This window comes from Balaenoptera borealis (genome assembly GCF_965194805.1).
Source record: "Balaenoptera borealis genome assembly, chromosome: 8".
NCBI lineage: Eukaryota > Metazoa > Chordata > Mammalia > Artiodactyla > Balaenopteridae > Balaenoptera > Balaenoptera borealis.
In genome coordinates this window covers 108,807,896-108,832,135 of record NC_138865.1, presented here as the reverse complement: position 1 = coordinate 108,832,135, position 24,240 = coordinate 108,807,896, and the positions used below count along the sequence as shown (strand labels likewise).

The 24,240-nt window shown below is 41.9% G+C and overlaps 1 protein-coding gene across 5 annotated transcripts in view; it reads left to right on the top strand.

The window, feature by feature from the left end:
* FBXW2 (F-box and WD repeat domain containing 2) overlaps window positions 1–9,912 on the top strand; it is a 31,672-nt gene extending 21,760 nt beyond the window's left edge. For all 5 annotated transcript variants that reach the window (XM_082402252.1, XM_082402255.1, XM_082402253.1 and 2 more), the window contains 2 exons: window positions 83–252; window positions 4,975–9,912. In XM_082402252.1, the coding sequence (XP_082258378.1) occupies window positions 83–252; window positions 4,975–5,263 (459 nt within the window). In that variant the 3' untranslated portion in view covers window positions 5,264–9,912. The remainder of the gene's footprint in view (window positions 1–82; window positions 253–4,974) is intronic.
* Window positions 9,913–24,240: the final 14,328 nt, after the last annotated feature.

Below are 24,240 nucleotides of genomic sequence, written 5' to 3'. Positions count from 1 at the left end.
AAACACAAGCCACATTGTTTAAGGACAGGCTTTTCTATGGTGATGTGATCTCTCATCTTTCCTAATTTTCTCTTATCTGTAGATTTGGCCAATTGGGAGAGAAATTAACTGTAAGTGCTTAAAGACGTTGTCTGTCTCTGAGGATAGAAGTATCTGCCTGCAGCCAAGACTTCATTTTGATGGCAAATACATTGTCTGTAGTTCAGCACTGGGTCTCTACCAGTGGGACTTTGCCAGTTATGATATTCTCAGGTAATATTCCCTTGGACCTTTACCTTTAACAGTTTGTTGCAGTTTAATAATAAAGACAAGACTAAATATTTCCATAAACCAGTTAGTAACTTGCTTTGGGGAAATGTTTACTCCATCAGTTCTGTGCTGAAAATCTCACACATAAAAATGTTTTAAAGGTGGTAATTAAATTAGAAAGAGTTATATGTTCGAATGTAGAGGGTCTAGGTTCTAAGCCCTCTTCTTACTCTGAGTTACTTCCACTTTAAGAATTTCTGAATTCCCCTTCCAGCTTCTCTGGAAAATGAAGAGTTTGGATGAAAAGATCTTTCAGATCTCCTCTAGTTCTAATATTTTAAGTTCTACTTCCTGGTCAGTTGAAATTCTGTGTTGAGGGATTGAGTGGCTTTCCGCTGACTAGCAGAAAGACAGAGAAACTTGGAGAAAATTACAACCTGCAGAGTTTCTCTCCAAAGAAAGAAATAGAGGTCTATAGACAAATAATTTTGTGATTCACTGTATATCATAGACCCCTCTTGGATACTGGTGGTATCTGTTAGCGTATTGGAGGCTGTTGGAAGCCAGTGACATGGTGATTAAGAGAACCTACTTTGGTGATAAATAAACCTTGGTTTAAGACCTAGTTCTCTTTCTTATGAGCTGTGTGATTTTATGTAAGTTTCTTAACCTTTCTGTGTCTGAATTGTCTCACCTGTAAAGTAAAGGTTAAATGAAATGCCTGTAATGAGGACCTAGCAGAGGACCTGACAGGTTTTTATTACTAATAGGTGTGAGAAGTCCTACATAAAGAAACCTGTTTTAATTTGTTTAACCTACTGTACCTCACATGTATTGTGCACAGAGCCCTTGTTTTGAGGCGCACATGTTAACAGCTCACAGAACTAGTGTTCCATAGCATGCTTCAGGAAGTGCTGGCCTGGGGACAGAAACTGAGCATTTTCTTCATTGGTTTCATGCATGACTGTTTGAGGTGAACTGGTAGGAGATCTGATCCTACTAGCCAGCAGGACTTCGGTGGGCCCAGTCTCTCTGGTCGTAAAGTTACAACCTCATTTATGTCTTCCTGGAGTTAGACCTACATTTCTCACCAGTTAGATTTCCAAGCTTTCAGAATAATTTCTAGAAATGATTGATAGTTACATTTTGACAAAAAAAGACTGGAACAGATGCCAGAAGACATTAGTCCAACCTCTTCATTTTATAGATGGGGAAACTGAAGCTGAAAGAGGATAAGGGCCTTGCCCAATATCCCACAGCTCACCCTAGTCCAGCATCCATCCACCCATCCATCCATCCATCCGTGGTTGGATCATCGGGCAGGCATATGCTTAAGGAACCAGCAAGCCAGAGAGAAGGAACTTTTGAAAGAACTTGATTCTTTGCAAAGTAAGAAATTGAAGTACCTTTGGCCATGGGTTCCGCACCCACAGATTCAACCAACTGAGGATCGAAAATATTTTTTTTTTTTTTTTTGAAAATATTTTTTTTAAAAAATGTCCAGAAAGTTCCAAAAAGCAAAACTTGAATTTGCCGTGCACCAGCAACTATTTACATAGCATTTGCATTGTATTAGATGTAAGTAATCTAGAGATGATTTGAAGTATACGGGAGGATGTGTGTAGGTTATATGCAGATACTACACCATTTTATACAAACGACTTGAGCGTCCATGCATTTTGTTATCCAAGGGGGTCCTGGAACCAGTTCCCCGCAGATAACGACCTTAGTCACCGTGGGAAAATCAGATCTTTGATAGTTTAATATTGTTTTTGTTTTGAATTAAAATTTGGGAGACGGGTGAAGAGGCGAGGTGGAATAGAGGTATTATAATCTGATTAATGCTTAGAGTTTGAGAGTCTCTAAAGGTTTAATTTGATCCTATATTCTCGTGTGTGCTTCCTACTCAGAATGGCATATAGAGTCCAGAGTCCCAGATGAAAGTTCTGTTAATTTTTGATGTTTGGATATACTAGCTGTAACCAATAAACCTGCAAGATTGTTTGCTGCTAGCAAGTACTAAGTTCAGATTTTTTTTTTTTTTTTTGAAAAGGGGCTATTTTATCTCTTGCTTTTTCCCCTCAAACATGAATATAACAGCCTCCTTTTGAAATCTTGGTACAAATCCTGTGGCCTCAGTTGCCAGGACCAGGTTGCATTCTGTAAGCTTTGATGCTAATTGAAAAGAAAGCACAAATAGTAGCATGTTGCTGCATAAAGCTAAGTTATGGTGCAATCCCTTGAGCTAGGTTATCTCAGTACAGCAGGTGGGGTCTTGTAGGTTTAAGGGCCCAGAGTGCACAGCAGGGATGTCTGTTTACAGTTCTAAAGTAATCAAAGTAGAAGGTGCTGTGAGCCTGTCAGGACCTGTGTTCTGTCCTGCAGCACATTTGTGCTGGGGTCTTTGGAGTCAGCTCAACTTCCTCAGGCTTAAGTCCTGTCCCCTAGCCACTCTGTTTTCCAAGTTTCTGGTCATTTTCTGCTGGTGTTGATGATGTGGGACTTACTAGACTTTCCTGCTGCTTTCCCCAGTTTCCTTTGGCTCTCTCTTGTAGGAATTTGTGTTTTCCCACGCTTACTCCACCACTGCTCTAGTCATTAGCAGATACTTATTTATTTAACCTGTGTGTCAGGCACTGTGATATACGCTGGGAACCAGCAGAGATACTTACCAAACGTGTGGAAATGGCTAACCAGGGAAGGCTGACATTAAACAGCTGACTACATGCAGGTGTTTTCATGGTTGGGATAAGAGCAACATGGTTCGGGGTACTTTGAGACCCTGCCTAGTTTGAGGAGTAAAGGAAAGCTTCTTTGAGGAGGAGATTCGGGCCAAGCTCTAAAGGATGAGTAGATGCATTTAACTAAGTGCCGGGGCGAGAGTGCAGTGAGGAGCACTGTAGACTGCGAGGGCAGCCTGCTGAAAGGCCCTGAGACGCAGGAGCCCGGTGCATCTGAGTGACTGAAAGAGGGCCAGAGTGGCAGACGTGCGTGCAGTAGAGAGCCGTTGAAGGGTTTAAAAGTTTAAAATCTGATAGGATTAGATTTTAGTGTGAGGTTAACTGATTGGGAGGGGCCAAGGGCAGATGTGGGGGCACCCATTGAAAACTCTTGGTAGTAGTGCAGGCAAAGGTGATGTCCTGGGTCAGAGTTGGGGCAATTCAGGTAGTAGTGAATAAATTAAAGGAAAGTTTAGGAGGTAAAATCAGTAGATCTTGGTGATTGGATTTGTGGTTTGAGATTTGCATGGTTGCCATGTTTCCTAGCTTGAGCAGCTGGGTGAATGAGCAAGCAAGGAAATGAAGACGAGAAACAGGTTAAGAAGGTTGTTTTGGACTGGTTGAGTGTGAGGAACAGGTCTTATTCTTCACTGCTAAATCCCCTCCCTTCCTGATACCAGACTGAAATCTGCTCCTTTGTAACGGTCTTTCCCTTTGACCTTCGTTCTCTCTGCTAGAGCGCCTAATGCCTGGCCTCTCACGCGTCCTTCACTATTGAAAGGTGATGATCGTGTATAGCTTCCCTGTCCCTGCCACTGCTTTCTCCCCACCTCAAGCTCATATTCTTCAGCTGCTCCTTGCTTGTCCTGGTTACCAGGCCCTGTCCCTTCTGGTTGACCTCTTGGACATAACACTAGTTGGTAGTGTCCTTGTTAAGATGTAGGATAAACTGGAGTCTCACCTAGGCTCAAATATATTGTCACAGCAGAATTTGAATATCCCTTGTCTTATAGCTCTTTTCCTAGTGCCTCCAAAGAGGACGTCAACTTTTCGCCTTACTAAATGTGCAGATAAGAGAGACGGAGGGTTTCGTTTTGTTTTGTTTTTTTTTCATTTGTGCTCCTGTTTGGCAAGGTCCCTCCCACTTTCTGCCTTTGTCGTCGATGTTTTAGGAACTGCCAACCTGAGACGGTTAAGGCTGTCCTCCCAACTCTCTCCCAGTTTTCTCTAACTTAGTATCAATCTATTAATAAATGTTTCTGAATTATTTGGGGGAACTTTATATTTTCAGCCTCTGCTGTTCTTAGAGAGGAACTTGTGTTTGCTACGTGCCGAATAGAGAAGCACTGAGTCTGAGTCACTTGGTTTTTAGTCTTTGTTCTGGGCTTGGGAAGGTTCCCCTAGGCCAGTACCATCGGCCCTCCATATCCGTGTGCTCTGCATCCATGGATGTGGAGGGCCAGCTGTACTACACCATTCTATGTAAGGGACTGGAGCATCCTCGGATTTGGGTATCTGAGGACGTCCAGGAACCAATCCCTTTGGATAACAAGGGGTGACCGTATAGTAGTTTTTACCTAGTGGTAAGAGTTGAGTGTTACCCTCCTGTTCTGACTGGTAACTAACTAGTTGTGAATGCTTAGCCAAATTATTTACCCTGGCTGTACTTTAGTTTTCACATCTTAGAAGTGAGAGTATTAAACGAGATAATCTGTAAGATCCTTTCCAGCTTAGATGGGCATTTTGTGCTTTTATAAATATTCATTTCCTTATATGCCTGTGTTATATTACCTTATCGTTATGAAGGGTTCTTCTCCCCGGCCTTTTTTCTAAAGGAGGGTGAGCTTTTTGTCCTCATATTTTCCTTTCTATAAAAATGTTTCATTTAATTCTAAATTTGCTTGAATTTTGCATTGGTTTTAAATGTCTCCAGAAAAGATTACAGTAGCATAAACAGAAGCACAGTTGCCTTCTGGTTCATGTTTATTAACTTTCATCCTTGTAGGGTCATCAAGACTCCTGAGATAGCAAACTTGGCCTTGCTTGGCTTTGGAGATATCTTTGCCCTGCTGTTTGATAACCGCTACCTGTATATCATGGACTTGCGGACAGAGAGCCTGATTAGCCGCTGGCCTCTCCCAGAGTATAGGAAATCCAAGAGAGGCTCCAGCTTCCTGGCAGGCGAAGTGTCCTGGCTGAATGGACTGGATGGGCACAATGACACGGGCTTGGTCTTTGCCACCAGCATGCCTGACCACAGTATTCACCTGGTGTTGTGGAAGGAGCACGGCTGATGCCGCGAGCTGCGCCGCTGACTGACTTCGGGCGCCAGGGCTGCGGGTTTTGAGTGCAACCTCTGTGGCAGCCGACTGCATGAACCAAAGTTCTCACCTGATGGTATCATCACGCAGTGCACAATCATTTATCTCTGTTTGCCAGGGGGCCAGGGCTCGGGGTGGGGGAGGGCTCGTTTTGTTGACCTACACCGCAGCATGCTGATGGGGTGCACCATTGACTTCATTCGTACTTAGTTATGTTGGTCAGTATAAGAGGCTGCATTTGGGGTTCATCTTTCTTGAATATTGGTTTTAAGTAAAGATATTTAAATGGCTCATTAATCTGCTAATTGGTTGCCTATGAAAACACATTCAGTCTATTATTAAAGCTTTTTACCATTGCCTTTTTCTCTTTTGAAGTTGAAGCAAAGGTGCTATGATGTTGTTACAGCAACTTTTCTCACATGGGGCTTAGCTTTTATAACAACCCGTGTTATAAAGACCACCAGGTTCTGTGACATTCATGCTCTCCACCAAATACCAGTTCTAAAGAAAAGTTGTCTTCCAGTGCAAATCCAGTTGTATAAATTGATGGTTTGTAACACATTCTAAACCCTAGTTCTTGACAGAGTGAAGGTGGGCCATGTCTGAGATGTGAGGAAGTTAATGTAGTTTTTGTTTCTAGGTGGAGCAAGCTGGTCCTTGGTCCCCCACAGCCTAGGTGACTGCACAAAGGTGACATGGTACAGTAGAAAGAGCCCTGAGCTGGCAGGTTGAAGACTGGCTCTGTTACCTAGGAAACCTGCACCCCAGGCATATACTTCTCTGGTCCCCATTTTCCCTGTCTGTATAGCTAGTTGTTAGGCTGTCACTTGGTTTCTAAGATTCCTTCTGGTCCTGTGTCTGCTGAGGTGTGCAAAAGTTGATATTTCAGTTTTGTCTGATGGCTGATTCATTGCTTCTTTAGGTTTGGAGATAATATATAAATGAAATCACTGATAGAAAGTTGTCATCTATAAGGAAATCCAAACGTACAAAAAAGAATGGATAAGAGGGAATGTAGAAAATGTTACATGTTCCACTTTAAAAATGTAAGTGATTGGTAGAAGAAATGCTGAGAGCAGCTGTGGTCCTCTAGAGAGGCAGTGTGCCATATTAGAAAGAAAGATCCCTGACCCTGACTTTCGTCCTCCTGTGCCTCTGACTTGGTGTGTAGCCTCAGGCAGGTTAACTTTCTGTTGGAAATGAAGGAACTGCCCTAGATTAAGGTTCGAAAAGTCACACGCCCAGGGGAGCCACGCAGGTAGACGTAAGCGAGTGCTGCATGCTGCGTAGGATGGGGCTGCACCGGGGGAAGCTTGTCTGGCAGGGCAGTTATGGAGCCCTAGGTGTTAGGCAGAAACAAGTCCAGTGTTTGGCAGGTCTCCTGATTTTTCAGGAGGTAGAACTCCAGAATTGTATTTGTAATTCCCTAATTTTAAAAATGTTGACAACGACTCGAAGATCATTCAAGATGTAGTGGGCTAAACAAAGCATGTCTGCGGGCTGCCAGTTTGTATTCTCCACCCTCTCATTCCTGTAAATTAGATAATGCTGTGATTCAGCAGTGGCACTGTTTTAACGTAACTGTCACAAACATTAGGGAGAAAGTCGAGGGAGCAAGTAGTAGGAAGAATTCAGCTCTTCCCCGTTGTGTTACAGAGGAGTGAGGGGGGCATTTCATTCCCAGACCGACAGGAAACTAGTTTGAAGATGAACTTAACGGGAACCGGAGTGAGAGCCTTTGCCTGGGAATATGAGGTATTCATTCTTCTTAACTCTGATATAAAGCACATAAGTTTTTCAGGTAGGAAAAGGGTTGCTGGCAGAGCTGAGAATGATTCAAAGTACAGTGGGGACACAGCTCTCCCAGAATCCTGTCAGCCTAGAGTCTGACAGTGGACCTCTGAATGCTGCAAAGTTAGGGTTTCAGAGAATTCTGATGGTTGGTTTCAAGGACGGGTTTAGTTAATATCCATGTTGAGGCTGTGAGGGAATTACGTAAAAGAACAATTACCTTTCTCCATCCCCCAAATCCATTTCACATTGAGTTCTGTGTGTGAGCTCTGCTCGGTCCTTCAAGAAGTGGAACCAGATTAGAAGCTGGAATCTATCTTGCAGGAACCTCAGGAGGCTTTGGGCCATGATAAGGGTAAACAACTTAACTCCTTTTCATCCAGCCAGAACAAAAAAACTGAGATTACTGATCTAATGACCATCCCTATTCCCACCTCACCATCAGATATATCCAGTAGCTTCAAAGACCAAGCGATTATAACTATAGTCATTTGTGGGAAAAATTTTTTGAAAATGACAAACCTGAAACCTGTATGGCATGTCCCATTTCAGTTTTCAGAGGTGAATACCAAAGTTATCATCAAGGTGGTACAGCTGATTTTGACAGCAGTGCTTAGAGTCCTAACTTTGATCCTCCTCACAGAGATCTTTGTTTCACCCGAGCATTTTATTTAATTGCTTTATGGATGCTAGCTTTATTCATAGTATTGTCAGCTTTTGTACAAATGGAAAACTTAACTTATCCTTTAAAAAGAAATAAAGCAAGGTGGGGAGTCAGTGAGAACAGTGGGTAGGGGATAACTCAGTCTCCCTTCATGGAATTAGGGGACTCTCTCCCCTACACACTGACTTCTGCTTCCTTAGCTCAGAGGCAAGGGATTTGCCTTTGCCCCTTCTTTTGTGAATATTCTCACTTCTGAAAAATTCTTAATCATAAGCAGATAGACTCCATCTTTCTTTGTGAGTGTTGGATTTCTTGAGTGGCCCTGGTGCGGTAGAAGGGGGGGTTCTTTCCTCTCCGGTTTGTGTAGGGAACCATAACAACTTAAGGCTCCGGGGGAGGACGGGGTCCAGGAGAGCTGAGCGAGTGTGGTTTTAACAGACTTTGTTCGCATTCCAAAGGAAGCTAGTTTCCTCCAGCCAGCCCCATTATTTGAAGTAGTAAGTGTTGTCAAACCTGACCTCTTAGACCTATCAGAGAAGTAGGAAGAAGGACTTCCTCCAGGACAGGGGCTAGACTTTGAAGACGTTCCACAGGAAGTACACGTGTTTGAATAGCTTTTAAATGGAAGATGGAGAATATTGCTATTTTAAGCTGTGTACTTCATTTTTCATAGTTTAAAATTAATCTGTGCTGGCCACTAAAAATGCTCAGTAAAATGTGAATGAGGGTTATGTAATCATTCTAGTATTTGCTCTCAGGAGAATGATTACTGCTCTGCATTTGTAAATCTTAGGGAGAAAAGAAATACTTCTGGAAACAGTATTACATTAGACATGAAGAATTTGTTTCTGTTAGGTGAGGCTTTTCAACCAAACAGAAGTAGCTAAGGAGAGTAGAGCCTGGCTTTACATGTTGCTTTGGCCAAACCCAGCCAACTCCTTGAAGCCACGACTGTTGCCCTGGCTTCTTGGGAGCCTAGAGGTGAATCTTCCCATCGTCCCTCTTCTAGTTCTCCGTGCCTCCTCCTTGTCTGGGCCTCTACTGGGCCTTGGTGTCTGAACCACTTGCCATCCTCTGTAGGAAAGTGTGTAGTCAGATTGCTGCCCTAGGATGCAGCCTGGGCCAGGGCACACTGTGACCTTTGCCTTTAGGGCCATAGAGTTGTCAGTATAGGGGAGAGGCCCCTTAGGTCTGTCCCCTTGACACAGCCTTCCTACCTGGTTATGCTGGTGCTTGCCAAGATACTTAAGACAACCAAGACACTCGAGAATTCTGCAGTCCCCAGATAAGATGTCTCATGGAGAGAACAGGTTAGCATTCTTGACAGAAATGCCTACCAGCCATCTTTGGCAGTGTCCTGATCCGTAGCTCCCTGTACTTACTGTAGGAAAGTGAATTTCTTTCAGGGTAAATCCTCACATGGATTACTGGATAGTCTTTGTGTCACTCCCTTCAGCCTAATCAGGCTGAATGATCGCGCTCAGTGCAAAAAGGTGTTTTGCTGTCAAGTTGTTTCAATGCATTTCCAGTCTCCCCCAGAATGGTATAGTTGCTTAAAGCTAGTATTACAGTCTTGACCAGCGTAAACATACTTAATTATTGCAGCTTAAAGAATCCAGCTACTTCTACTCTTCATGAATATGCTCAAATAAAAATGTGTTTTTCTATGTTTAAACCTGGCAAATTATGAATTCAGATGATAAAAGCTCACAGTTGTTTGGTGTCCATATACTCACATTGTGAACATATCTCACTCATTTAGACTTAGTACTCTTGATGAGAATGCTCAGGTTGAAAAAGGCTGGCCTCACCAATCCAACATCTGTGGCAACATGGAACTTATGTTTCACTTATTTGATGTATGTTGTGATCTAGGGGGAATGAAATGAAGTTTATATTTGAACTGTCTGTGGGGTGGGTGGGCGGGGGAGAAGGGATTGCTTAAGCAAATAGTGGAGTGATTGTGGAACAAGATGTCTCTATAAGACGAGAAGTTATTTTCATGCATCATAGAAGCATTCTTCTACCTGTGAGTGATTGTGCTAACTGTAAATCATTTATATCTATACATTAAAGCAGGTTCCCTTGATTAGGCAACATTTGGTTAGCCAAGCCCAAGTTATTGTTTGTACTTGAAAGAAATAAAGCTGCATTTCCTTAAAAATTACATTCTGTAGTTAAGACTATTTTCTTACTTTTTTCCCCCAACCAATTCTAAGGAAACTTTTCAAAAGCGAGTGTTTTAGAATGCATCTTTAGAAATGAACTGCCCCTCGAGTGATCTGAAGTGACTCTGTTCTTCTACTGTTTCTGCATGTTCTAGAATGTAAGTCTAACAATGTAACAATTTCTGAATGAGATCCAAGAGGGAAAACAATAAATTTAAAAGTAAAATACAGGAAGGATTTTGGTGACCTTCATGAATAGATGCAGATGGAGGGAAAGTACGTTTATGCAGGGTCGAGACCTTGGGATCAGCTTCCTCTCTTTTGCCCTCCTCTGTTCAGCACATCCCCAAGTTGGTTCATTCTTTCTTCTTAATTTACACTTGTAGGACTCCTTGTCATCAAACACGGTCCTGTACTTTTGATCCCCAGCAGCGCCATGACAGGGCAGATTGTCCTTCCTGTTTTACAGATGAGAAATTGAGGCTTGCGCGGAGCAACTAAGCCCGCGAGCCACAACTACGGAACCCTGGGCACCTAGAGCCCGTGCTCCATGACAAGAGAAGCCACCGCAGTGAGAAGCCCACACACCACAACTAGAGAAAGCCCGCGCACAGCAACGAAGACACAATGTAGCCAAAAATATAAATAAATAAATAGATAGATAAATTTATTTTAAAAATAAAAGGAGTTGAGGCTTGAAAGAGTGGCTAATTGCTTAGAGGAGTAGTAAGTAGCAAGGATGAGGCTGGGGCCCTGATGTTTAGCCTCTGCAGACCTGGATTTTTCCTGCCTTTCCTTGTTTCCCTTCCCATTCTCTCTACTTCAGTCTCTTCAATCCAGACCTGGCCCTCTGCCCTCTGCCTTCACCACTCATGTGCACCTCTTGAGCCACCATGGACTCTGCTTCCAGGGCCTCTCCCCAACCACTCTTTTGAGCACGTATCTCTGTTCAACAACCTTAGTGACTCCCTGTTATCAGCAGGGGGTGTCTAGATCTATCAGTGTAATTGAGTCCCAACTCATCTCTTCAAAGGACTCTTGCTCTTTCGTTTCCTGCCTTTGCACCTTGGGTCTTCCCGCATCCTTGTGGGGAAGCCCTCTGTGCTCTTTCCAACCTGTCCTTGGGCCAGCCTGTAGGATCCCATTAACCTCCCACCATCTTTAAAGCCTCTGGTGACCACCACCCCCACTGGGCCTGACTCAGTGTTTTGTTCCAGGGTAGGTAGGTGTGCAATTCATTTGGCAGTTCATCATGTAGTACCTTTTGCAGTTGGTAAACCATTAACTTTTACTCTTAAGCCATACATTTTTCAAAATTTAGGTGAATGCTTTGTCTCTCCAGTAACATTTTAAGATTGAGTTCTTATAAGATGCTCAATAAATTCTTGATATTTTAATAAATTCCATGAATTATCTTAGGGGCTACATGTTATGGAGGAAAAATAACTTTTGAGAATGTCAGGGCCTTGAAGCAAAATGAAAGACCAATTACACACAGCTCTCCCTCTCTTAGACTTCCCTGCTCTGCCGTATTTTGTTTAATTAAAGTATAGTTGATTTACAATGTGTTAATTTCTGCTGTACAGCAAAGGGATTCAGTTATATATAAATTCTTTTCCATATTCTTTTCCATTATGGTTTATCACAGGATTTTGAATATAGTTCCCTGTGCTATAAGTAGGACCTTGTTTATCCATCCTATATATAGTAGTTTGCATCTACTAATCCCAAACTCCCAATCCATCCCTCCCCTACCCCACTACCCCTTGGCAACCACAAGTCTGTTCTCTTTGTGAGTCTGTTTCTGTTTCGTAGGTAAGTTCATTTGTGTTGTATTTTAGATTCCACATATAAGTGATATCATATGGTATTTGTCTTTTTTTTTTAATTTTTTAATTTTATTTTTTTATATGCAGGTTCTTATTACCTATTTTATACATATTGGTGTATATATGTCAATCGGCATTTGTCTTTCTATGTCTTCATTTAGTATGATAATCTTTAGATCCATCCATGTTGCTGCAAATGGCATTACTTCATTATTTTTTTATGGCCACGTAGTACAGTAAGTCCCTTGCACACGAATGAGTTCCATTCTGAGAGCGCATTCTTAAGTTCCATTTGTTCGTAAGTCCAACATAGTTAGCCTAGGTACCCAACTAACACAATCGGCTATACAGTACTGTACTGTAATAGGTTTATAATACTTTTCACACAAATAATACATAAAAAACAAACATGGTTTTAATCTTACAGTACAGTACCTTGAAAAGTACAGTAGTACAGTACAACAGCTGGCATACAAGGGCTGGCATTGAGTGAACAGGCAAGAAGAGTTACTCACTGGAGGAGGGAGAGGAGGTGGGAGATGGTAGAGCTGAAGGATCGTCAACAATAGGAGTTGGAGGACAAGGTGCGGTTTCGCTCATGCCTGATGTTGATGGCACAGGTTCTGGTTCCTTGCTGGATTCAATTCTATTTACCCTCTTGCTTCCAGACATCCTGGGCTTGAAAAAAAGATACTGTACTACTTACTGTACTCTATTCAGGACTGTACAGTAAAGTACACAAAAGCACAACCACTTGTAGAGGATGCACGCACATTCACATCTTTGAAAGTTTGCAACTTGAAGGTTTGTATGTAGGGGACTTAACTGTATTCCATTGTATGTGTCTACCACATCTTCTTTATCCATCCATTTTTGGACATTTAGGTTGTCTCCATGTCTTGGCTATTGTGAATAATTGTGAATAGTACTGCTATGAACATAGGGGTGCATTGTTCTGCCGTGTTCTATAAACATCTAAAGTGTTCTGAGTACACTTGAACAGAATGTTTGACGATCACTCTGTGATTAGACAAGGGTAGTCCTTGCCAGTGGGATGTTCCTGTCCTTTGCATTTTTTTAAAAATTATTATTTATTTTATTTATTTATTTATAGCTGTGTTGGGTCTTCATTTCTGTGCGAGGGCTTTCTCTAGTTGCGGCAAGTGGGGGCCACTCTTCATCGCGGCGCGCGGGCCTCTCATTATCACGGCCTCTCTTGTTGCGGAGCACAGGCTCCAGACGCGCAGGCTCAGTAATTGTGGCTCACGGGCCTAGTTGCTCCGCGGCATGTGGGATCTTCCCAGACCAGGGCTCGAACCCGTGTCCCCTGCATTGGCAGGCAGATTCTCAACCACTGCGCCACCAGGGAAGCCCCTGTCCTTTGCATTTTAACCACATGTTCTGTTCTGTTTGTGGCAAAGATCATCTAACAATAACACAAACTTTTGGAGAAAATTACCCAGACTCCTTTATCATAACAATTTTTAATATTCTCTTCTAATCCTTATGCAGATATGTATAGATTTATGTAATTACAAATCATTGTTTTGTATTGTGTTGTCAGAATTGTGCTCTGTCTTTGCAATTACCATAATACTTTGTAATATTCCTTTATTACATATACTTTGCTAAACCATTCCTGTTTTGGTGAATAATTAGGTAGTTTCTAGTTTTGTTTTTTAGGTAATGCTACAGAGAACTTCTTTGCACATGATTTCCTTAGAACAAGTTCCCAGTAGATGACTTATTGGTAAAAGCAAAGGAAATTTTTTTCTTAACATTTTTCTGTTATAGACATGGAAGAGACCATAAAACACACACAGTTTATTGAGTAGTTATAGAGTGAACGCCTGTCTAACCACTGTCCAAGTCAAGAAAGAACATTTCTGGGTTCCCAGAAACCTCCTTTGTTTCCAGGAAGGAACACTTTATGTATGGCTTTTGCTTCATATTTATCATGTGGCTTTCCAAATGGGTTAAAGGGATTTATGTTGTCACCTTACTGGATTGAGTGTACATGTTTCAACACAATATCATCAGTGTTGAGTGGTTATTTGAAACGGCCAATTTAGTAGGTACAAAGAAGGTATCTCAAGGTTGCTTTAATTGTCATTTCTTTAACATGTGAAGACAGATATTTTTATGTCCTTATTTGTATTTCTTCTGAACTCTTCTTCTTTTACCCATTTATTTTTATGACATTTTCAAAAACTTGGGAAACATTGAGATGAATTATAGTCACAAATAAAATTTCGCTAATCTAGGCATCACTTGAAAGTAAGAATTCAACCCAAGGCATGCATTGAAGTTTTCTTTCATTCCATAAAAAGGATTCGTGTTAAGTAAACCTATCAACAATTGCTGTTTACATCCCAGTAATTAACATGATATGTCACAAACTGCATTGCCTGTCAGAGTAGGTCTAGAACTTCAGAAGAGGGCCAGTCAACAGTACTGGATATATAGAGCTGTCTTAATTTAAACTTTTCCTGATGAAGATATACCACAGGTGATTAATAATATTTAAAGGAAAATGTGGGCAATCATGAATCAAAAGATTTTTCTCCAAAACTAATGTGTTGAAATTTAAAATGAACCAATTCAGAAGGCAACCAAGTGCAGATACCAAGAACCTAGTCATCCTAGCGTTTTATTTTTACTCATTAATGCAGAGGGTGTTGTCAGGTGTGCTTTTATATTTCAGGCCTCTGTGAATTCGGTGAGATTTTCCATCTGTGAGGTTTTGCAGGAGAGCAAACATTCCTGAGGTTGTTAGTTCAGCAGATTGAGCTTGTTGATCATTCAAGCTTTAAGGTCATAAAGCTTGATCTCTTTTTTTTTTTTCTGACTGTACTGTGGGGCTTGCAGAATCTTAGTTCCCTGACCAGGGATTGAACCCAGGCCACAGCAGTGAAAGTGCTGAATCCTAACCAGTGGACCGACAGGGAATTCCTGCTTGAACTCTTCGAGAGGGAATCAGAAAAAAAAACACTTAGGAAGGCTATGTGTCAGCTTAAGCTGACAACACTAAGCATTGTTTTCTTAATTTCTTCTTTTCTACCCCATAAGACTATGTCTTGTGAACAGGAACTGTGTCTTACTCTTCTCTGTGCCCATATTCCCTAGAACTGGCTTAATATAAACTCGGAAGGAGGGGCTGGATGGATGTGTGGGTGAATGGACTTTGGATTGGTCTGCATTGATTCCTATAATCCAGTGTTCCCAATGTGTGTGATATCCTCCCAGCACATTCATATCCCCTGGGAACTTGGTAGAAATGAAAATTATTGGGCCAGACCCCAGACCTAATGAATCAGAAACTCTTAAGACTGGAGTTAGGCAGATGGTTCCTGCGCCCACGAAGGTTGAGAACCATGGCTGTTACCTAGCCTGTTCTGCCATCTAGTGGAATCCTTGGGAATAGCATCTGGCAATGAGTTGAGCAGAAGTCGGTTGCTGTAGAATACATTAATTATACTAAGGACTTTCTTGCACTTAAAATTAAAGCCACTCTGAATGTGTTCTAAAACTGGAGTTGGCTTCTACTTTATTTTCAGTTATTATAGCGCATTTCATGTCAAGACATCAGTAGGCAGACTACATAAACTCTTCCCTATTGTTTTATAAATAAATACCTTTAATTTTGTATTAAAATGTCTCTTATCATACACTGGAATAATACACAGCTGTCAAATAATGCTATGAAGAATAATTTGTGGGGGAAATGGAAAAACTTAAGGTGAAAAAAACAGGATTAAAAATGGCATACACACCCTGAGAAAACCATAATTCAAAAAGAGTCATGTACCATTGCAACACTATTTACAATAGCCAGGACATGGAAGAAACCTAAGTGTCCATCGACAGATGAATGGATAAAGAAGATGTGGCACATATATACAATGGAATATTACTCAGCCATAAAAAGAAACAAAATTGAGTTATTTGTAGTGAGATGGATGGACCTAGAGTCTGTCATACAGAGTGAAGTAAGTCAGAAAGAGAAAAACAAATACCATATGCTAACACATATATATGGAATCTAAAAAAAAAAATGGTTCTGATGAACCTAGGGGCAGGACAGGAATAAAGACGCAGACGTAGAGAATGGACTTGAGGACGTGGAGAAGGGGAAGGGGAAGCTGGGACAAGTGAGAGAGGAGCATTGACATATATACACTACCAAATGTAAAATAGGTAGCTAGTGGGAAGCAGCCGCATAGCACAGGGAGGTCAGCTCGGTGCTTTGTGACCACCTAGAGGGGTGGGATAGGGAGGGTGGGAGGGAGACGCAAGAGGGAGGGGATATGGGGATATATGTATACATATAGCTGATTCACTTTGTTATACAGCAGAAACTAACATAACATTGTAAAGCAATTGTACTCCAATAAAGATGTTTAAAAAAATTAAGTTATTATAAAAATTTTTTTTAAATGGCATACACCATGATTCAAATTATATGAGTTAAATATGCACAGGAACAAAATGAAATATACCAGAAGGGTAATAATGGTTCTCTCTTGGGGATGAGATTATAGGTGAATATTTTCTGTATGCTTTTTTCTGTGGGGGGGTGGTATTTTCTAAGTGTTTTATGATGAACATAAATTATTTTTAAGAATAATTTTTAAAAATTTTAGTATGAGTATGTAATATAGCTGCAGGCATCATTTAGCTCAAATTCCTTCTATCAGGAAATGTTAGGTCCCTACTTTGTACCAGGCATTGTGCTAAGGCCTGGGGATACAGAGATAATTGTGTATGGGCCCTGCTTCTAGGGGCTCCCAGTTCTCTGGGATAGTACACACAAAATCCCAAGAGGTGTAATGAAGGAAGCTCAAAGAAGGGAGAAGTTCTTCTTGGGGTGATAACCAAGATTTCCCAGAGGAAGTAACCCTCCATCAAGTTCCCAAGCTAAGATGAGTCTAGATGCAAACATCCTGTAAATTACCAGCCTTTGTTAGAGGGCTGCAGGATACATGTGGTTGTCTGGACTGTATTACTCACAGGGGTCTTTACAATCAATGCAAGTACATATAGGACACTACCAGAATTTGAAGACAAAATCATTGTAAACAGCTGACACTCAACACAAAAGGAGCAGGTGGTTGGTGGTAGCGGCATAGTTCTTCAATCTTTTCGAATCCCCACATAAAAATAACAACTAAATAGCAAGACCAAAAAATCAGACAATACTTACAACAAAATTGGTAACAAGGTAACCCCATGAGCCCCAAAATACAAACTAGAGGGGCAAACCAAAAACTGCCACAGGAACAGCATTTGTGTAAGAGGAGAAGGAAAAAAAGAAAGAAGGAACAGGGCTAAGTATATCATGGACCTGAGAACAGAACCCAAAATGGGCAACGGTGATCACTGGAGGGTTGGGCAACCAACCTGAAAATGTCAGCTGAAGCTGGGAGAGGGTTTGTCCTCCCCAACAGTAGGTGAGTGCAAGTGCCTATGGTAAGAACACCTGAAAGTACTGGAGCAGCGTAGCCCTTATGAGCTCATGAGGCTGACCTGCTGTCTTCTGGGACTAAAATCAGAATTGAGCAGGACTGAGATGAGAGACGAGAAACCGAGAGAGACACAGAGAGAGAGAGAGAGGCTGTATTACTCATTGGGCGTGGGGGGGCAAGGGAGGGTGGTCTTTGTAGCTGACAGAGGAACATGGAAGACACTACCAGAGTTTGAGGACAAGGAAAGAATGAGATGGACCAGACCCAAGAAGGGGTAAGGACAGAGGCAGGAAATCCCAGAAATCAAGCTGCTTTATTTTTACACTCCACACAAAAACAACAAAAGAGTGGGCTCTGTGAAGGTTGAAAATCTTTCCTGAATATAGCCTCATTCCAAAAAGTCAGGAAAAATAATTTCGCATAAAAATAAACAATAGGAAAGTATCAAGGCCAATTTCCACCCAAAATTATTAAAAGGATAAGAGGGAGCAGAACGATAGCCCCATAGACAATGAAAGCACACCTCGGAGATGTCAGAAACAGTTCAAAACAGTTATTTAAGAACAAACGAGGGCTTCCCTGGTGGTGCAGTGGTTGAGAATCTGCCTGCCAATGCAGGGGACACGGGTTCGAGCCCTGGTCTGGGAAGATCCCACATGCCGCGGAGCAGCTAGGCCCGTGAGCCACAATTACTGAGCCTGCGTGTCTGGAGCCTGTGCTCCGCAACAAGAGAGGCTGCGATAATGAGAGGCCCGCGCACCGCGATGAAGAGTGGCCCCCGCTTGCCGCAACTAGAGAAAGCCCTCGCACAGAAACGAAGACCCAACACAGCCATAAATAAAATAAATAAATAAATAAATAAAAATAACAAAACTAAAAAAAAATAAACAAACGAAAATACATTGAACAAGTGGCCTAAGACATGAAAGAACTGCATAAATCAGAATTAGAAAACCTCAAAAATGAAATGAAGAATTCAGAAAAGAGTTAGAAATTATTTTAGAAGGGAAGACTAAACTAGAAGCAACGTAAGAACTAAACACAACAGATGATGCCTTGTGAGCTACCGCCTACGCATCCTGGGGGTCAGTGGCACAGTCCTTCACAAGGCGGCCTTCCTGACTTCTAGGCTGGCCGAGCTCAGTGGGCCCTACTGGGCCAGAGCCCCTCATCTGAGTCGTTTGATGTCTGCCTTCCCCATTAGACTGTAAGTTCCTTGAGGGCAATTGGTGTGCTTTTCTGTTTCCTGTCTGTGTCCCAAATGCCGGCCACAGTGCCTGGATCAGAGGCACTTGGTACTGCTGACTTTGTCCAGTGGTAGGATCTGTAGGTGGCTGTCCCAGGACCTAGGTTACTAGACTGTTCTGTGCCTCAGGGCTAGTGACGCCAAACTTCCTGACATGCACGACATGTTCCAGCACAACAAAGAACTGCCCCATCCGGAATGCCAGGAGCGCCTCCCTCAAGAAATGCCGTGAAATCCTTATAAAAGAAAAATCATCCTTTCAAAAATACAGTCAGCATTCAAGTAGGCATCTCTTACTTGCTTATAGACATCTAACATCTTCAGCACCACAACATTTTGATAGACATGATTTTGAGAAGAGCTTTGATATAGCAAAGTCAAAGACTTTTTCTAGAGAAGTATTTAATGATCTAGGTCTCAAATACAAGGTTTTTCTTTTCTGCTTCCAATAACATTATTCTAAAGACAAAAAGAAAGAAAAATTGAAATACTGTACTTTTAATTAAATGTCCTTAGAAAAGAATGTCCTTCAAATATTTATAGAGAACCTGTTAAGACCTAGGATCATCTCTTTCCCATAGATTCAAATGGATGAAGCTGGATGTTTCTGCCAGGTGACTGCTCAAATTGCTGACTTTCTCTGCTCTTCTAGGGAGTTTTCCGCTCAATAGTAATTGTATTTGAGAAGTCCCACTAGAGTCTGGTTTAGCTGTATTAGATGACTTGGAGCATCTGGACCTGACTTTGGGCCTTCTGTCAAAAGTTAACTCAGGGTTCTCTCTCCTTTTAAGAGGAAATCTAGGAACTTTTTTTGTCAAGTATAATTTACTTAGCACAAAGCCCACATTTTAAATTACAGACTTACTACTTTGCCCTATTGTTTCGTCCCTCAGGAGGGGCTTTCTGCAGTGGTAAAGGAAAGCCAGCATCTGGATCTAGGGGCACATCAAAGGAGGGACCACATCTCTCCAGGACAGTGTGTGCTGAAATTTGAACAACTTGCTTTGGTTTAACCAACATTTTCTTGGATTTCCATGACTTAAACCAGTCCAGCTCCTTATAAGTAGACTGCAGCACACTCACCCCCAAGGAGATGCTTCCATGAAGACATGTAAAACTGGGATTTATGTTGAACAGTACTGGGGAAGACTAAGTTTTTAAACAGGAAAATCCCCCCATCCGGATGTAAATGCCTGAGCTCCCCGACCGTAGCCTTCCACTCCCGGCACCTGCTCTGCAGCACCGTCTCCTCAATGTCAGTGAGCAGTACAAATGGGCTCCTGTGCATATTTCCATAAATGTGCTTGCTGAGGGCTGTCCTCTGGCTGTAGTAAGCAAAGTCACTTTTCTTTAAGAAGAAGTGCCAGGAAGGAGACATGTCAGGCCGTAAATTACCTCTCCTGACCCTACTGTGATGTAATACTGCAAGATTCTTCCCAGAAATTTGCTGCAGCTGGTTTTGTAAATTATCAGGTTTGAAGAGCCAGAAGTTTGCACATCTCTATGCTTTGTATAAATTGTAGAATATTCTTATAATTTTTCCCCCGAAAGAGGTGAAATGCACACAGTGAACTCTGCAGGATCCACGGGAACTGGGTTTCTGATTTCAGACCTTGGTATGTGGCTGTTTGTCATCTTGGCCCAGTGAATTGACACATCCCTGAGCCAACAGGGAGGAATTCTCAGGAATCTCACATAGCACACGAGCTGTATAGAAAATAAAGCCATTTGCTATCACTGCGGAACACCATCTCTGCTCTTATGACGGAAGTGTTACCAGCAGGCAGGCAGCGCAACAAATAATACGGCTCTTGCACTTCTCCATGGTGATCGATTCCAATGACATGGATGAGATTTGGTTGAGATGGATTAACAAAACCAGGGGCTATTATAAATGTCCTTTGATCTCTGAGAGGTGTGCTTTTATCTCTGGCAAGCTCCCCTCTGCAGCCACAGATTTCTTTTTTTTTAACTTACTAATTTTCTTTTATTAATTAATTAATTTTATTTTTGGCTGCGTTGGGTCTTCGTTGCTGTGCGCGGGCTTTTTTTCTCTAGTTGCGGCGAACGGGGGCTACTCATCATTGCGGTGCGCGGGCTTCTCATTGCGCTGGCTTCTCTTGTTGCAGAGCACGGACTTTAGGCACACGGGCTTCAGTAGTTGTGGCTCACGGGCTCAGTAGTTGTGGCGCACGGGCTTAGTGGCTCTGCAGCATGTGGGATCTTCCCAGACCAGGGTTCAAACCCATGTTCCCTGCATTGGCAGGTGGATTCTTAACCACTGCGCCACGAGGGAAGACCCTGCAGCCACAATTTTAATTTTCCTTAATTCTGTTTTGGTTTTATCATATAGAACTGTATGATGTACAGAATCAAAATGAATTATGTGACTGTAAGCAAAATCTGTAGTAAAAAACTAGAGGCATCCTGATTTCCTGGACACATATGAGAGAAAAAAGAGAAGACCAGGTCACCATAAATGTAGTTAAAATTCATTCCTCCCTCCAACAAACACTGGGGTAGCTTCTTCAGGATGAAGCAAGGCCAGCATTTTCTGGCAGTTGGCACTGATTGGCTAATGTTGATCATGGGAGTAGAACCTGAGATAAGAACAAAGCAGTCCTTCTCCTGAGGGTGACTTCCCCCAGGTGTAAACTGTGCTGCCTCCAATACGGGTGATGCCAGGGCAGAACCTTCATGACAAAAGTCTTGGAGATGCCAGTCCCAGGAACAGACGCCAGAGAACCGGGATTCAGAGGGATGAAGACACAGTGACGCACTGCATGGGGAATTGGCAGGCTTCCTTCGTTTTCCTTTCACACAAACAAAATGTGTGAGCTGGGAAAGTCATGTCTGCTCTCTCAGCCTCAGTTTCCCTGTCAGTAAAAAGAGGAGACTTGGGCTAGGTGGCTATTCAGAGCCTGTCCAGATATAACATTCTATGAGCTCTATATTTTGGAGCTGTCAAACAATTTTTCACTCACTTCTGTATTCTGTGCCCAAAAGATTGCCTGAAAGCTAGAATATTTATTTACTCAATAAATATTTCTGGAAAAAATAAATGAACTAAACAATGTTTTCAAGACCTTTTGGTATTCAAATACCACCCTGGAGTTTTTATCATTTCTGCACACTTAATGTTTTTCTTTGAAACAACTGCTTTTTCTTGTATGAATTTATTTTAAATTTATTTATTTTTATTTATTTTTGGATGTGTTGGGTCTTCGTTTCTGTGCGAGGGCTTTCTCTAGTTGCAGCGAGTGGGGGCCACTCTTCATCGCGGTGCGCGCGGTGCGCGGGCCTCGCACTGTCGCGGCCTCTCTTGTTGCGGAGCACAGGCTCCAGACACTCAGGCTCAGTAGTCGTGGCTCACGGGCCTAGTTGCTCCGTGGCATGTGGGATCTTCCCAGACCAGGGCACGAACCCGTGTCCCCTGCATTGGCAGGCAGATTCTCAACCACTGCGCCACCAGGGAAGCCCTGAATTTATTTTAAAGGAAAGCTATTTATCACTTGCCATCAAGTCGTATTTCTAAGAATCCCTCAGTCAAATGTCCCTTTATACACTGAAAGCTTCCTGACACCCAGGATATATTTAAAATCTTTTCCTGTCTCTCAGGAAAAAAGTGGGCATAAATTATGATTGTTCTCAAACTAAAATACATATGGACCTTTCTCAGAAAGATCCATTTTACATCATTGCCACAAATGAACCATGTAGCATTTGCAAAGTTTCTGTGAGAAATTTTAGCCCCCAAATTGTGCCTTCTTACTGTTTAAAGTTGCTACTAAATAGCAGAGAACGACCTGCCCATTTAACCTGCTGGAAATGAAATAAAAGAATCATGATTGGAACTCTGTTTCTGTCTCTGATGTTATAAATGGGGCCAGGACACCTCCCCCCAGTTTTGAAGCAGATTGACAAAACTGGCTTTCCCCTCCAAATTGATGAAAGGTTTAGATCTGCTCTAGTATGGAGAAAAAAAACAAAAGCCCTCTCCCAAGGGAGGGCTGAAACCAGTGAGATAATATCTGACTTTTGTAAAACATGTTTTTGGGTAGAGAATAAAAAGCAACAGTAGTCTTGGGACCTCCCTGGCGATCCAGTGGTTGAGCCTGGGCACGGGTTTGAACCCTGTTCAGGGAACTAAAATCCCACATGCCACGGTGGTGCAGCCCAAAAAAAAAAAAAAAAAAAAGCCATAGAAAACTCTTTAACTGGTCTCTAGCTATCTTGGGGTCCGGATATTTCCACCCCATTCCTTATTTTAAAAGAAAAAGTCTAGCCTAGAGAAAGTTAAATGATCTCTGATTTTGGCAAATGCCAAAGTTAAAAGCTACTAAAAAGAAATATAGTAGGAATCAAATAGGGCTATTCATCTCTTAAATTACAAATTTTAAATTCCAATGAATTACAAGTGATAACAAATCAACTGACAAAAATGCATACCTGAGAATCAGTTCCTTAAGAGAAGGAATTGTTTATGATCAGTTAATATTAAAGGAATGTTCAGTTCAATATTAGTTGTGTTTTTTTAAAGATGAAGATAAATTCTTCATCAGTAATCCAATTCAAAATTTTAGTTTTGACGTTAACCAGATTGGAGAATCTCAACTCATGTATATATATTCAGCAAGGGCAAAAGATATTTAACCACAGTTTCAGATTTAACGACCAAGAATTAACTACTCACCAAAAATGATGTAAATGACTTCTTTTTTTTTCAATAAAGTTTTGTTCCAAGAAGCTCTCTCATGGGGCTTCTGTTTAAAAAGATGACAAGTTTATCTTGCCTTTATTTTCTCCCCTTCTATAGACCCAACATGATAGTAAAGAATAAAAAACAGTCTATAAACACACAAGGGCAAAGGGAGCTGAGGAGAACGCATCGATAAATGGGAGACTCCTGAGAATATTTTTGAAGTTAAAAGCAGTTGTGTATGGAGGAGTGGTGACTAATTTAGCAGATGAGGATGCTGAAAGGACAGTTCATTCAACAGTGCTAAATCCTCACGTAGGAGATAAATTCCTAAGAAAGAAATAGCTGTATAAACACACATTATTTAAAAATATGGAGTTAAGTATGTGGGGGGAGGAGGCAATCAGCTCTGTGGCTCCCTGTAGAGCAGGACTCAGGGATGGGAAAGAATAAGCCAGAAACTGCCGGTTTTATTCCAAGTGTATTATTTCATTCTGAGTGTAAAACTGTTTTTCTTTTCAAGCTCTATTTAATTTTGTTTTGAATATTTAATTTTTTTTAACATTATGGAAGGTAGATTTGGATTTAGCATGGGGAAAACTGCTTAGAACTATCCTTCAGGGTAACAAGAAAAAAGAGCCCCTGTGTCCTCAGAGACTTTCAGCACTGGCGTGTCAAAAATGTGGTCAGTGGAATTACTATTGAGTATCCAGTCTATGCCACACACTTCTACAGATGTCATCTAATGTTTTGTCCCCACTAACATTTGAGAGCTGAGGCTTAGAGAGCTAAATTTGCCCAAGACCAAGGGGCTGGTAGCAAACATAGGTCTTTTGATCCACAAACCAGAGGTTTTCCCATCCATCTCGTGGCTTCCCCATCACAGAGATTCACTCATGCCTTCCTGGGCATTTGAGTGCCTCAAGGTTTCCCTCCAGAACCTGGATGAGATCACAAGGTGGTGTGGTCCAGGTAGGAGGTAAAGGTGCCCTGGGGGGAAACAGGACTTTCCGGAACAGGATGCACTTGGGTGGAGCACTGTTGCAGATCATGGGGACAGCCCTGGCCCAAGTTTCTCTTTTCCTTGG